A 17062-nucleotide genomic window follows, 5' to 3' on the forward strand; every position below is an offset into this window, starting at 1 on the left:
ACATTGACCTTATAATGGAAGAAGTGATTTTGAGAACTGTGCCACCTTATTATTTGATTTGACTTTATCGTCTGCTAATGTCTCTCCGTCAATATTTCCCCGCTATAATGGTCAATCTTAACATTATATAAAGTCAATTTCCGAAAAATATAATTACGCGCTTAATGTACTAACCTTGTAACTAGGTCCGTAACCATGACAAAATTATAATTAAATGGAACACCACGGCTATATACGACCTATGAGTTCCTTACTCTGCAATATTCGTCACCAAGATTTACGTTTTCGTGATACCTCTATGCGTTTCCTGATGAGGAATTACTCAAGCAGCGTACGTATCCCAGTAACAAAACTATGTACACCCCGATTAATTCTGCTCATTAGTTCTGTTACGGAAGTGTTGTGGGCTTTTTAGTCTGGAATAAAACAAGGCTTCGAGTGTTTTCGGGTGTCTAGTCGTGTGAGAATTGAGGCAAAGAATGTCCCCGAAACGCTGAATGTTAACTCTGTTCTCACACGGCCGATCGCCCGAGATGACTCCATTGCTTTCAAACGCCGTGATATCTTCAGTCAGATCTTATAAAGCATCCTCCATAACGTTAATACCACAGTCCCTCGATATTATTCTGAGATGAGAAACCACAAGCCTACCTTTATTGCAGGGTATGACGTCAGGATTTTTGTCGTCCATTTCGTAAAGGTCCTCCACGTCGGAACGGAGCGGAAGCCCCGCTTTCTCTTTCAGCGTCAGGTCGCCGGGACGAGCAGGACTCCCTCTATTCTGAGCTCGTAGACGCAGAGCGCCGACAATAATAATAGCGACCACCAGAAGCACAGCTACAACCCCGATCAGAATTCCCAGGACTGGGTTCAGTTCGAAAGGCACCGGAGTCCCTGCGCCAAGAGAGGGTCAATGTCACTGAACCACGCACGAATGCAACGTGTTCTGATTATGTGACCTAGACCACACACCAATTCAATTCTACTTCCATCTCGATACAATCAGAGACGCATCTTCTGATGTTAATTTTTAATTATCACGTCTTAAGATAATTTAAACAGTTTTGTTAATTATGATGTCGAAAAAAAGACGTCCTTACGGAGCCAAGTTCTGGTCTTCATAAAACGAATTTTTAAAAAAAAGTGAGCCATGTTGACACTCACCAGTTTGCTTTTCGGCAACTTTAAGAGTGAAACCCTCGACGACGACTGGGTCGCTCTTCCCTTTTGAATTAGCAGCGTAGACGAGCATCTTGAGCACCATGCCAGGACCAAGCCCGCTGACGCTGAACACAGGGAACTTGGAGGAGACATTGGCTTGCAGTTGGCCCGTCTGCATGTCGAACATTTCAAGCAGGAAGTACTGTGGTTGGCCTCCATCGAAACCCTCCACGCACTCCACTTCCAAAGACTCCGTAGTCTGGTTAAGCAGAGTACAGTTGAATGGTGTGTCTGGGTGGCCTGGGGAAAGTCGAAACCAGGAACTGCTTAGGGACCGCTGAACTTGTATTACAACCCATATGAAACCTAAAAAGGCTGTTAATTTTAGAAGGTAACAGTTACAAACTAAAATTATAACGTAATTATCAACAGAATAAAAACATTAAAAGCAGAAGAAGATACAGGTGAAATATAAATCTTCTTGTCGGCCATCTAAAGGCAAGTCCCTCCGTAAACAATATGATGACACATAATTTGAATTAAAAGCTTACATTTATACACCGAAGCATTGAACAGCTTTTGTATTCGGGAGGTACCAAGTTCAAAACTCGGCTACGAGGCAAGCTATCCCGACTGAGGCTTTTGGTGGTTTTTCTCAGTCATGAAATGTCAGGGACTGGCTTAAAATTATACCACGACCACCTCTTTCCATATCCTTCAAATTCGTCATTCATTAATAATCCTGTCACTCGACACGATGTTTACTCTGCGCTACTGATGACGTTGTTAAGTAATGTACAAATTAATGATACACAGCTAGGCCAACAGATAGGCTATTAAGTTAATAATTATGGACCTCAGATGTGTAGATGGGTATTACACGTTGTAATAATATTTTTCAGCAACACATTATATGTGTTAATTTAAGGAGAGTCACAAATAGTAAATGCTTCCGAAAAGAAAATGTAAATCTAAAAGAGAAACGAGCCTAGTATGTTTTTGAGTGTTAATACATTAGTATTTAACTACTTATGTAATAACTAATAACACAGTAATTTACTTATAGGACGTGAACTTGTCTTTGTGGTTATTAAGAATCATAACGGTAAGACGTAGGGGTTTGGATTTACGTATTCTTAATCACGGCTGTCCCTACAGTACGGCCCGTGGGCCGAATGCTGATTGAACAAATATTAATTTTACATCTTCCACTTTTAAATACAAAAGTAGTCTACTTGTGTACACTGGGTGCATACTCGTATATTAAAAAAGGGCTGGCCTCGAAGTCGCGATAATACAATATTTGATCAAGTGGCCTCCTGCGAAAAAGCTTGGACATCCCTGATATAGAACATAGCAGTACATAAACTAAGTAAGATATTCAGTATTTATTTTATTCAGAAGAAGTAATTGCATCGATCCCATATGACAGCGTTTCTCAACGTGTGGTACGTAAGCCGATACTGAGTGGTACGCGAACTAAGTAAGAAAATCAAAAGTTAATATCAACATAAATAACAGTTGTCCCTGAACGCATTTGGTCAGTGGTACATTTAATGTGTTAGAATTAGTGGTACCCCATCGAAAAAGGTTAAGAACCCCTGCCTCATGGGATCTGGTATTTTTTACACTAGGTATATACGGACGCCAACATTACGCGAGGAGAGCCAAGAGTCAGTACCTGCTGCAATAACATGGAAGACACATGGTTCTCTCTGTTGGCCCGCAGTATTGCTGGCCCAACACATGACGGTCCCGTAGTCAAGTTCCGTCATGGGCGTATACGTCAGCATGGACTGCGAGGTTGTTGAGCCACCGTTAGCAGCCGCAGTTTTGTAGAGGCCTTGAGCTACGTCGATCGTCTCGGCTGTGTTATTGAAGGACCATTTGAAACTGTCGGGAGATGGGTAGGCCTCTACCTCACACACCACATGAGCGTTCTCATGCCGTGCTACTCCGTAAACACGCTTCTGGTCTGGTCGACAGATCGGTTTGTCTGTGAATAACAATTAGTGTTGCGTGTCACACAACATCATAAAGTAGCGCTGTCTGTTAATAGCAATAAGCCAATACTATATATCGCAAAGAAGTGTTAAAAATTAATATTTTTTATCAAAGGCTTATCACATGACTTCTTAGTAGCATAAAATCCTGGGGTTTATTCCGAAGCATTAAAACATTGGAATCCCGTCTATTAAAAAGAAAAAAAATCACTTGGTTGTGAAAGATAAAGAAATCTCACTATAACCACGTGTAATGTAATTAAAAAATACGCAACGTAACGTTTCTTTCAACTGTCTCGAACGTTTCAATTAAATGTACAAGACAGGAAAGGCGTACTATTTGAAGTACAGTGGCATTCCAAAAGTGTTCTTCACGCCACGCTACGTAAGCTATTGTTGCACTAAAGCCACACGTGACCAAATGAAACACAGTTCCGGCTGTTGGAGAAAAATGCCGCCGGCCGTGTGGGTTGACTACCTACTGGGGAAACTGCGACAGACAGACACTCAGCCATAGACATGAACGAGTTTAAAAATTAATTTTATTTAAATTACTTTAATTATGTATAATTATAATAATTATATAATTGAAAAATAAATTTTATTTCATGAGGAAGATTCCTGTAAACATATTTTACAAAAAAAGTTTATAGTCATTACGAATTTAAATCGAAACTAATACGTTTACTTTTTAGTTAAGCAGCAGCACAAAATCTAGTTTCTAACATTAAACTATAACATTTTTGCAAATTATCCTCCACGTTCACAACGTGAAAAACGTAAGGAACACAGGGTATAACGTCGACAAGACGCTTTCAATGCAGCGCTGGTCGTACTGTGGGCTTCCCTTCATTACGATATATCTCTGGCATTGTGCACAATAAATCCTTGCGAACACAACACATTGATTTAATCATAGGGCTATTGTGACGGTATTTCACTATGCTTAAAATCTCTCCTCGCCTACACATCCAGTCTCCAGTCAGCCTACAATTGTAATTCACAAAGTAATCCCGTGCTGGATTTGGAACGGAGACTGTTACTCAAAAGCCAATAACTCCCTCCTACCAAATTAATACATACGTATACGTGGCAGTCTGTAAGTATTTCCTAACATTGCACAGCCCAAAATATAAATTACAAAACAGGCTCAGCACTATATATATGAAACGTGGCTTATAATCTGCGACTTGATACTGAAGCTCTTATTAAATAAACAAGAACAATTAATTAAAAAGACAATGACAATTACTTTTTACAATTTATATGTATTTTAATGTTTTGAAACAGTGTTTACTGCGCGTATCACCAATTTTATCATTCAGCAACACTGAATATTGCCCAGATTGTATTCTTGGGTTTCTTACGAAAATCTGTCATTTCCCTGAACAGCATTAATGAACTGGTCTTTGTAATGGAGATGCATTCTGTTTATATGATGCTGGAAATGAATTTTAAATATTATTTATTTGAGCGACATGCTTCAGATGGCTAAATAATTTCATGCTATTGAAGCGTTCAAAAGTATAAATTGTTCTGAATTTGGTAAAATGACTCCACATTGCAAAACGCTGTTATCGGCGTAATATTAACCATAAAATCAAAAAACCATTTACTTTTGTATTTCTAATTGACGTTAATTTTAAAGTGCCTATATTGTATTACGAAATATAATTATATGAAATAAAACAGAGATACAATTACGTGATTAAATATTTGATTACGTTTCGTCAACGCATTACACTTAAACTGTCAATTATTATGCACACAATTTCTTTATTTTAGAGCCTCAAATTGAAAAACGCTTATTCAGGATTATAAAGTAGATTAACTACACATACTCTGAAAGTGTGACGTAAGTGTTAATTCATCAAGGGGCACCTATGTAGCAAACACTGTAAGAACGAGACTATACAGTAGGTGTAACGCCAGCAGTCCACGTGTTTAAGGAAAGACAGACTCACAGGGCCTAAGATTATCAAAATTGATTAATTTAATTGAAAGCTAATATTCTCACTGGGTCGTGTGGGACAGAATAAAATGTGTACCACATTTTTATTTGAACACCGGAAGGAAATCGATCTCTTCACAGATGTAGATATAAATGGGAGGATAATATTAAATAGACCTCAAATTAATTACGAGTGAGGGTGTACACCAAAATTCATCTAAGTAAACACTAGGTAAAGTGGAGAGATCTTTGTAAAGATGATAACAAACCACGAGCTTCCTATAATGGCGAAGAAATATTTGACCATCTCAATGGACATCAGCTACCTAACATGGACTTCTCTCCACAGAGTTATTTAGGTTATATATTCATTAACTTTGACATCGAACTAAAATTTTGATTTTATTATAAGCTACTCTAAAACGAGTGACAACGTATGTATCTGTACGAACTTAAAGAAAATAAATTTTGTTATAACAATCACAACCGCGCAATAAAATTGTTATATGACACCGTTTTCTGGAATATATAAATAGATTTGTGCATATATAATATTGTGTTTTACTCAATTTCATCTTTTGTTTGTTCTGTACATGTTATTTATAAAAGTCTTGTCAGTAGGTTAATCTTAAAACCTCAGAAGTTTTATCTTCTATTTTTTTCAGATAGTCGGTCGAAAACAAACAAGACGCCTCTTATTGGTTTTGCATTTACCAGAGAATAAATATTATATTTATTACAAGCATTCTCTAATAAATAAAACTAAACAATTTACTTATTTATTGTGAAATAAGTTAGTGAAAATCGCCTGTTTTGCCCTTCACTCCTTGCGACTTCTTAAGACAATAAATACCCGCGTATTTCTACCAACGTGCCAATATTGACCAAAGCCTTTTTCGCGGTAGAGACAACAGGGCATCGGCACACAACGTAAGCATCTAAGCAACGTCAGTCCACCGCACTACGTCCTTAGCTTCGTAGCATTAACACACTCACACATGACGCGGAGTTCCACTGTGTTGCTCTCCCCATCACCCTCCACATTTGAAGCGATGCAGCTGTAGTTTCCTGCCTGTTGGCGTCGAACCCCTTGCAGTGCCAACGCCTGGTTGCTCATAATGACGCCGCCTTTCTGGTTAGGCTGCACCGTCTGGCTCTAAAACATCAACGAATTCGGTGATTTTTTAGAAAGTGGAACAGGCAAACACACTCAAATTCGACGTTAAGATTCCATTGCATCATGAAATCCGTTGGTCAATACCTTGAGACACAGAAACAGCGCGAAAAGCAGGAATTATTGTTGGCCACGGGAAGTGTCATGAGCCATAAGTGTTAGTTTATATGTTTAAACAGGCCACGCACAGATAATCTTGAAGACAAAATCTTCTTTGGCCCCTGTGCTGGACCCAAGGCAATCGGAGCGTGAACCTAACTATTCATCTTCACACAGAGTCTGTAGCGTCAATTTGAATTGCCCACCACATGGGGTGTTTATGTATAGGCCAAAGTTCCCAATGGTAAAAGAAATTGTGACTTTTAAGAACGCAAGACGTTTTGAACGAAATGTGTTGTATTTTATTTTAAGGCGGAAGTTTTTAAACAATATTCCTCGGTCTCTGAATACGGTCAAGCATTTCCTAGAATTCAAAAAATCATAATTTTTCTACTATGTGAGTTTTTAGGATATAATAATACTATCTAAATACTTTACAAAGTTTCTAAAGAAGACAAACTAAACACAGTATCATATTATCAAACAACATTTGTTAACCAAGAAACTTATAATTAGTATAAAGCAGATTTGGAAATCTAAGAATCGTTTTTACTATAGTGCTACACAACGCAGAATTATAAAGGAATTACATGATTAGGCCTATATCTTCTGCATATACTACAGTGACTACATTATGTAAACTACAGACGCCTCAGAACGCAGTTCAGAAGCTAGGGATATTAGCAACGGAGTGTGACCTCAGAGGAGGCACCAATCAACAAAGTAAGCGGTCACACACCAACAAGATTTCACAAGGGACGTAAGGTTAATAATTTACGAAATTAAATGTTAATTACAAAGGCAGAGAACACAGTGTTTCAAGAGGATATTAAGCTAACAACAGTCTCATGCCGTCTGCCGAACAGTGGAAGCAGAACATCAATAGATTTAAATTTCACTGCATTAATACGGTTCTGTAACTAGTTCAAATACAAGGTAAGTATAATTCGCGATAACAGCAATCTTTTTGGTGAAACGGAATTGACCGAATAAATAACCAGACGACAAATAGTACCACAAATATGAATGAAAAAAAAGGTAAATCGTGTAGGAGATGGATATTTGACAATAGTCTATTGAGATGGAAGACAGTGAAGAATCAAAGCGGCTTACCTACACAAATCCAGAATTACAGTCACTGACGTACAATGCAGTAGACTTGATCTCGTTTAACATCCTTCGAATGCATAAGTTATGTAGCGTCCAAATGCATGATGATTTATGAATAGCAAATTTTGGAGAGGAAGCATCTGTGGCCTAAATCTCCTACTTTATATTCGGGAGGCCTCAGAGGCCGGCAAAAATGATCAAGGCTCCCCCCCCCCCCCAACACTCGCGTCAGCCAAATTCAGAGACAGCATTTTTTAAAAAAAAGTGCACGTCCGTCTTCTTCCACAGTCTTCCCACATTTTATTCACACAATTCTCCTATTCGAAACAAACAGCGTAACTTATGTAGTTAAGAAAATGCCGTTAAATAAACCTTGGTTCAATTTTGACCGGACCATAAAATTTATGAGTGAATCATAGCCCTGATAATGGAGGCAGCAAGAACATTTAAAACGTCTGTAAACTTTTACTAGACTAAACGGCGCAACCCAGAACACAGCCATCTTCTGTAATATTTTGTTTAAGAAATTAACACATTCCTCAATTACTCCAGGTTCTCAAATTCTAACTTGGTGCTTACGTGCCAAAGTTTTAACCGAAAAAGCATATCTTGCATTTGCAGTGACGTATGAAGTAATAAGGCAAGAAATGTGGTTACATCTTTTAATCATTATTTGAGTAGTAATTCTATCACTCAGATGAAAACTGCTATTTCTCTCTCAAGGTATCTTGTGTTCCTCCAAATAGGATACGTTAAATTAAATGCAATAAGATTTCTGTACTAGAAGTACCCATAGACGAATGTGTTTAAATTCTCGGACACAATGTTGCTCTTCTAGAGATAAGCTGTGAAGGTGCCGGTGTAACAGTGAACTATTTAAAAAATTAGGTAAAATATTCTAACAATAAATCATCATTATAAAATAACAGTTTTAAAATTTACGGATAAAGCTAGAACAACTGGAAATTATTTTATGAAGTACTTTAAGTTATATACATCAATTAATATGCCGATAAGAGATTAATTTTATAAACTATTTTGATAAAGACTGTTATGTGTTAAAATATTTCTATCCGTTAAGACGAAAATTAATTATAATATGTCATATTTTTAAGTAACAATCTTTAAAATAAATTGAACAATTACTAAAAAATCTCAGAAAATGAAGCAAGGTAAGATATATCAATCATTTGCGACATATTTTGCTTTTAATTAAATATAGGTTATGTTCATTAATAACTAGTAATATGTAGTAAAAAGCATAATTTCAATTACATTTTAAAAATAAACATGTAAAAGATTGATAAAATTCGCGTGCTAACTGTTTACGCACTGATGAGTAGCTACTGTGATGCTAATGAGTGTATTCATATATTTTCGCGAAGCACATAAAATTATTTTTCTGTCTTTCTCTTTATTTTATTGATCTGTTTGGACAACGGTAGGACTCCTTGGATGAGTGATCAGCCAGACGCAAGGCCTCTACCTATACAAACACAGAAAGGAGCGGACAAACATCCATGCCTTGAGTGGGACTCGAACCCACGGTCCCAGCGGCCAGGCGCACGAGGTCCAATGCCTCAGACCGCGTGTCCACTGCCATAAAATTATAAGATTATTTAATACTGGAGAGCCCATTTCTGTACTCTTTGGAATTAATGTAAATTATTATTACAGTTTATATGCACTCATATGGAAACCGGTTTGACGTAATTTCCATTACTACTAAGAAAAGAAGCCAAGAAAATTTGTAAAGTGGTGACAGTCTATTTTTAAGCTCGTGCAGTTTGAGCTGTCGTAGTTCCAACTCCTAGAATAATGTTCAGGAAGGCTTTGTTGAACTGCACCAGGAGACTCTGTCCTTACTGTTTCCTATCTACAATAGAACAATACTATTCACCAGAGAACTGAAATCCCACACCAAGCGTGAGAGTTTGAACTTGAACAAACTGAATTACGTACCTCTTAGATACAACCTTTCACAGTAACAGAAACAACATCTTGACACAAAGCCCATCTGAACACACACTTCCTTCGTTTTAACTGCTACTTATTTTGGAGAGTAAGACTTTGTTGTTCCAGGAGATAATTCAAAGCTAAGACAGTACGTTCCACCGAAATGATAACGTCTCTTATAAAACAACACTGTGCTACAACCCAGAAATATTATCAGTTAAAACATGTCGACGCGAGAACCACAAAATTTATTTTCCTTCGTCTTCGTCCTAATGTATACCATACTACGCGTAATAAATAGAGAGAGGGCAAACTACGATAATGAAATTAAATTCTAACTGGCTGATATAGTAATTAAGTAATTACGATTTCAGAAAGATAAATATTATGAACACAAGTAAACATGTTACAATCCTTTTAACCACTTTAATTTTGGTTTTAATAAAAATATTGATGTGAATTTTTACATTATTTTCTGCAAAATAATTTTTATGGTTAACAATACAATTTATCAAGCCATGTTAAGAAAGAAACAATGGAAAACTGTCAATAACATGCATCAATTTGCACAATGAAAAACTCATGTGACTGATCGACACTTCACGTCGAAGTAACTGTAGGACAGAACAGAATGTGAGTTGAGCGCTAACGGCTTCCACGCTACGAACGCAATTAAAAGCATTTCCTTTACAATAACAAAACTGACCGAAAATACAATTAAACGGAAGACTAAATATAAATAACATTTCTTAAATACAAACGAAGAAAAGCAGTTGTTAAACAACTTACATATTAATAATACGTAAAAATATATGACGTAACGTGATCGTACAAGTTATACAATCTGGACGAAGTCCACATTTCATGGAGAAACAACAGTAGTGTAATATTTTTCGAGATGGACCCATTAGTAATGCTTTTGGATCCACTACACCCGGTGAACTTACGTTGGCGAAGAAGCACCAGAGAGAAAGATTGCATGAGTCCTGCTCTCTGGCTTGTGATGGCAACAAAATCAGCACAGCCACATTAATGATGATAAAGAAAAGAGTAGACATAAAAAAGGCGTGATGATAATATTAAAAAGCAATTTCGTTCCTGGGCTTGTGTGGGTCAGAGAGAGAACACGTCTAATTTTTTACCATTAGTGTTCCCTATCTTTAGTATAAACCATATTCCACTAATTAAGAGCCAGGGAAATTTATCACTCTGAGGAGCAGTGGACTCGTGGCTTAGCCTCAATTCATCCTCACAGTATGCCACCAGGCTCGTAGCAAAGTAGTTATGCAGAAAGCATAGCTGTGTTGCGGGCTTGTCGGCTACCTGCAGCTTGTTAGTTACGTCGTACAGGGACAGTCACTCCTCCACGTTTGTAAACTCTTCTACAAAAGGAGTTATGTTCCAACATGACTACTTCAAATCAGGTTTCTTTGACGGGAAACCCATTGTTTTAATGCGCATGTTTCAAAGTACGTGTTATTTATTTATATTACCTGTGAGGTAACGTTAAATACAGATTGGCAGGCGCATGACTTTGTGTTTGTGACTGCTGATTGACAAGTGCATTGAAAAGAATCTCAAGCAATATCCAATGCCAGTACCACACTGTTCTGCTCATGTTTATTAAGTGAAAAGTGTTTGTGGACAGATAACATATCAACATTAATACTAAACTAGATGGATCCACTGCGTTGCGAAAAATTTACCAAGCAGAAGTCATATCTGAACCACAGCGCAACAACCCAGAAGACGGAAATCTTCATACTCATCGCCCTGATGACGGAGGCAGTATGACCTCTGAAACGTTGGTTAACATCGACCAGACTACACGGCGCAACAACCCAGAAGACAGAAATCTTCATACTCATCGCCCTGATGACGGAGGCAGTATGACCTCTGAAACGTTGGTTAACATCGACCAGACTACACAGCGCAACAACCCAGAAGACAGAAATCTTCATACTCACCGCTGTGAAAACATCAAATCTTACATCAACCAATCTTATTCTTATTTAAATAAACTTTATATGTGGCAACGAGTAATTTCTGCTAAAATTAATGAATGCTGGCTTAAACTGTTGAGAAATGGCAGAACAGATTTTCGTTCACCGATCTTAGACATCAAACGCACCCATACCAGGAAAATATCTCCCGCCACGTAACATGGAAAGGTTTAAATAGTATTTTATACAGCTGAAGACGCTACGCGTGTCAATTTTGGATCTTCACTACTAACGCAATTGTCAGGGAACAATACGGAATACCAAAATTTGATGCCAGCGTAACACAAATTTTTAAAGATTGTGTTTAAAAATAAGGAAGGAAAGGCGTTAATTTTCCGAAATAATTGCACAACATTACTAAAGATAACAAATGATATATAATTCTTGTAATGCGTTGTGGAGGATTACAGATGCTAATACAAAATAAATAGAATCAGACAAGAGAGATACAAACCGGTGGCAGACGTTATCATCAAAACCGCTGTCACAGAACAGCGGTGTGTCGGCACTTGGTAACTAATGACACGACGACAGCGCTAAAACTCGCACACATTCAACTTCCACTTTAAAATATAACAACTGTCGCAGTTTTCCACTTTCCACACTTTTCCTTCAAACCCCATTTATTTTGAAAACCTGTTCCTTTAACTGAATATCTGAGCCTTTTATGTGTATTTTACTTTTGTTGTCATTCTTTGTAGTTCGAAAAGAAATCGAAAAAAGATAACGGATGTCGAACATAGGTAAACAAGGAGGATACACTGTTTGGCTGACGTGAATCTGTTGTTGAAGTGTGCTACTTCCCGGAAAAAGCACAGAACTGGAGGAATGAGAAGACGGTATGATTTGGTAAAGCAGGATACCAGGTCTGTCTTTCTTTCTTTGATGAAGTCTCAGAAGATAATGTTCTGTAAATGAGAAACTAGAACATTAAGGTTTACGGGAATCCTTCTTTGATCACGTTGCGGACATCCGATAAGTGACGGCAATGTATGTTGATAAAAATGCAAAGCTCAGTGAAACTGTCACTACAACAAACAAATCCTCAGTACAATGGCTGAAAGACTAAAGACTTGATCTATAATGGATAAAACACGAAAAGAGTAATTACATATATAACTGTTAAACGAGAACTTCTTAAAATTTAAGGATAAGTAATTTGAACATCGACAAATACAATACGACATACAGGGAGTTTAAAACAATGGTAACTACTAAATATGAACCCCTTCACTCAAGAAACGACTAAACCAATGGCATTATTTAATTCTTGTAGCCGTGTCACGCTGCAGCTGATGCAATGCTTGCAATGAAATACAGAAGTAATTTCAGATGTTTTGCCTCTCAGTGAGCACTTCTAAAAGAATCACTTTTGGTGTCCCAAACATTTGTTACTAATCGATTAATTCGGTGCTTTCTTGTCAGGATACGCATTGCTAAATGCTTCACGAACGGCATAAAACGATTTCGCTGTGAAGTAATATTCAAGAATTAACACACGCTCTGTTCCTGAATACAACACATTTGGACCTGCACAGTTTTTGCGCAACTGACATGAGCAGCGGCCTAGTAATCAGGGTGACCTTGACTCAAGTGTAATGGGAGACGTTCGGAGTGTCTATTATGATACAAAAGACTCTCTGAACTTCCTCTGTCGACCTGTTTCTGATTTAATTTCTGTACTGTAGTATTTTATTGTTGTTGGGTTATGATTTACATGGTACAGGAAGTACCATGGGGCAACAAGACAGGTTTAGGATGACCAAAAATTAGATCAGGTGGGAAAAGATGTATATCTTATCTTGAAGGACAGAAAAAAGAAAGGCACAAAGAGATATGGAACGAAGTAATAAATAAACGAAGACGAGTAAATAAAAACAAATTAACAAAATAAAGGGGGAAGTTAACACGGTGTTAAACCAGACCATAATAAAGTGTTCACAATCTCGGCACCAACTACACGAGAGTAAGGAAACGTAACGGATTTAGAAGTTGTTACGTGTGTTTAGACAAGTAAGAAGTCAAGTTAGTTACATAATCTCCATAAATTTTAGAACTTAAAGCACTCAAAAAAGGTAATAATCAGCCTTCAAAATAATAAAAATAATACGGAATGTACTAGTTCAGTTGTTATACCACCAGCCCTGTGTTCGGAAAGTACTTGGTTCAAATCTGGGGTGGACTGGACGTTCTCATGGAATTAAGGCTGGTGTTGAAAGCTCGCCTTATCAAAAGGGCGAATTTGTTGCCACTTGGATATATTACTTCACCTTTACAGCACCCCATAATACTGCAACTAATGAGACAATGGAGCAATTCACTTCCCTACCGCTGAGAAGTAGAAACAGAGGGAGGTATCCATTTATCCTCAATCCTAACAGGCACTTCTGACATGCACAGATTTCCAATAAGAAAGAAAGAAAACTGATAAAACAGATACAATCAAAAGTGGGTCGTTTATTAGTCTAAATTGCGTACTGTATTAACTTTTTAATTGCTATGGGATATCTATGACACATATATATGCTATATTACTGGTAGTAAATATATAGATTCATGTCATTACAATAATTTGTACACATGCATTGGAATGGTGGTGCCTATACCCGATCAACTACCAGCTTCATTCGACCTCATCAATGCACGGACATTGCGGTTTCATGATTCTCTAGTTACATTCTGAAATGTGAAGCCAGACAATTCAAATGACAGGTCTGTGTACATGCTTAGTAAAATTATCGTGGTCAGTAATTGGTTTTATTTGAACCACTGAAATATCAGTTTCTGAAATGTATACGCAATCAACGTAGATCATCAGGTTCAGAGCTCTGTTACCCAATGAATTTGCTTTAGACACGCGGAATCGTTTTATTTAGTGTATTGTAAATTATGTACTCCGCATACTGGCAGCTTACAAAGTAATCTGAAACATTATTAGATTTCGTACTTTAGGCAAGTGGTTTCCTTCAGTAATGTAAATTTCAAATTTCCTTCAAAGCACTATGGAGTTGAGTTGTCTTGTGAGCTGTGGGCGAATTTAACTACGTTCAAACTTCTGGGCTCTTGAGAAAGCCTACTAGGTCTGCCTACAACAAAGAAAGGGTCAGATGATTCTTGGTAGCCATTCTGTGGTTTACTATAGAGTCATTATATTATTAAGCTTAATTAGTACATAATATTTCTGACATTACCAAGGTTTTATAATCACTTGGGTTGCAAAGCTTTGAGTTACAAATTGTCTGGAGGTTTAGTAATTAATAGTTTCGACCAAATGGAAAGTTTATCACAATCTACACGCTCAGTTTTATAGGACTTAACAGTGAAGCAGGGTAAGTGTTTGTGTGCTGCAATGTTGAATGTGACAAAATTAGGCATGTTAAAAGCTGTAAGTAATTAAAATATTGGATATCAGATCGCGCATCTATAACGAAGCAAATATAATCTATACTGTGTAAGAATGTATTTTGTCTGCCCAACAATTTTATCGCTCTAAAATTATATCCAACAAGAGAGTATAAGGAGCATTTATTCTTCTCTTGCCGAAAATTATTCGAGAGAAACAAACGTCCAGATACATCTTCCGGCAGGGACGGATACAACATTTCGTAAACATTGAATATAATGACGGATGCACATGATTAATGGTTTGAAGCATGTAGTTCATCTCAATTATATTTATAAATTCAACATCTACCTTCGAGAGAAAAGAACGCGTCTCAAGAACAAAGTCGATTCATTAATGCTGTTTAAAAAAATAATAGCATTTTATTGTGAGAATCACAGAAAGACAAACAATTTACTCGGTTTGCAAAATGTAGGAGACGAATCTTAATTCTGGTGGTACATATATATGTGCTGTAAAGCCGAAGTAGTACATTTTTTGAGAGAGGATGAAGGAAATTGATCTGGGAAACAACGAGACAGGAACTTGGTGTTTTACTGAGTAATGTATTGATTAAAAACACGTATAAAAAACGGACATGCTAATTATAGCTAGACAAGTTAACAATACGACCTAATTAATTGACAAGTCATAAAGGGCACCTGAATATAAAATGTGGGTGAAGATTGTGAATCTATTGAAAGATGCATTAAGAACAAAAGAGTTTCATTTGAGGATTACAGAAGAAATTCCAAGACGCAGCCATCACGGAAATTGGGAAGTCAAGAGAATGTCTCATCTGACGTACAGCTCAGATACAAAAGCCTTCCGTGTCTAGAATTTCAATAGCTTACAAATCCTATCATAAACTCCACAAATATCTACGTAAACATTTACTGTGTGTGTGTCGCCTGATCTGAACTGTTGGTGAACAAGATTGTCTGTATTGATTTTTCGTTTATTTCTTCCTTCTCCTGCAGGAGTATTTTGCCAAGTTCCCTTGCTTCTTTCCTAGTTCTCATCCTTTCAAGAATTTGTGGTGAAAATATAAAACCCTCCACATTTTTCTCACTTCTTACTTATGGCCACACGGGATTCGAGAAGAAGACTAACAAAAATGTCCGAAGAAAGAAACTGTTCTCTTGATTCAAAGTTGTAAAGTACGGTAAGTCACAGAATATTATCACTTCTTCATGGGAAATATTCACCTAGAACAAAGTCTCCGTGGGTCGCGGGGGAACGGTGGAATATAAGTCTGCTTTTACGAACCCACCAGTCATCAGGCGAGTTTTTGTTCTTTCATTTCGCCTTTCCTTCAAGGTAGCGTCAGTTATGGATGGGAACAGGACAGTAATGGACTAAGGGACTCGAAGTAATGTGTCAACGAGAACATATTACGGCTATTAACATTAATATTAAACATAACATAAGTTGAAGGCTTCTCTCACATGGGAGAAGTGCTTATACTGAGGGTTCCTTTGAACAAACTCCTTAAGAGAATAGTTTTACGTAAGAAAATAAAAGTAGCAGGGAATTGAAAACGTAATATAATATAATATGAAACTCCAATATTTATATGTTTTCGCCAAACTTGTCAAGGTGATAAAATGATCAGACATGTGTGATGTGCGGGGCACATGTGATTAACAAGAAATAGACACAGCGGGATTTTTTAATTTTGCCAATCGTATAATATTATTAGAAAAATTGGAATATCAGACAGACCATGGTAAGATTCTGCAGATAAAGTAATACCAACTGTAATATATATCTGCCAGAATTCCTGAAACTACTCATGTAGACCACTCGGTATAAATGGAAATAGAATATTAAAAGTTATATTATAAATCTCTGTATAATGAATTGAATTGAATTGAATAATAGAGTTATTTTAAATACTGTGAATTGAAAACACATAACATTTTCGTATCAAATGCATTTCGTAAAGACAGATCAGTAGAGGTCATGTGTACCAAGATATAAGAGTTTCTAAAACTGTAAATTAATTTATTCATTGATATTACTCAGTAATGACAGACAAATTAACAAGCACATTTAAAAACATAAAGTGATAATAATTAGTGAATATCAGAGGTTAAAAAAATGCGAATGCAAGAAAAAGTTGGATTGACAGGTTATTGAATGTGGGAAGGTTTCGGAATAAACTACGGGTCTGAGAGTAAAAAATAAAATAAATGTTAATTAATTAATTATATGATAAAA

At 36.9% G+C, this 17062-nt stretch overlaps 1 protein-coding gene across 1 annotated transcript in view; it reads right to left on the bottom strand.

The window, feature by feature from the left end:
• LOC110840858 (nephrin) overlaps positions 1–17062 on the bottom strand; it is a 582698-nt gene that overhangs the window by 15582 nt on the left and 550054 nt on the right. Inside the window, exons 10-13 of the mRNA XM_087357892.1 lie at positions 6112–6271; positions 2843–3157; positions 1165–1461; positions 652–894 (exon numbers count right to left, since the gene is read on the bottom strand). Of these exons, the coding sequence (XP_087214018.1) occupies positions 652–894; positions 1165–1461; positions 2843–3157; positions 6112–6271 (1015 nt within the window). The remainder of the gene's footprint in view (positions 1–651; positions 895–1164; positions 1462–2842; positions 3158–6111; positions 6272–17062) is intronic.

Source organism: Zootermopsis nevadensis, unplaced genomic scaffold (genome assembly GCF_977971745.1).
Source record: "Zootermopsis nevadensis isolate Lab colony 2312 unplaced genomic scaffold, Znev_1.0 Znev_ptg000029l, whole genome shotgun sequence".
Lineage (NCBI taxonomy): Eukaryota > Metazoa > Arthropoda > Insecta > Blattodea > Termopsidae > Zootermopsis > Zootermopsis nevadensis.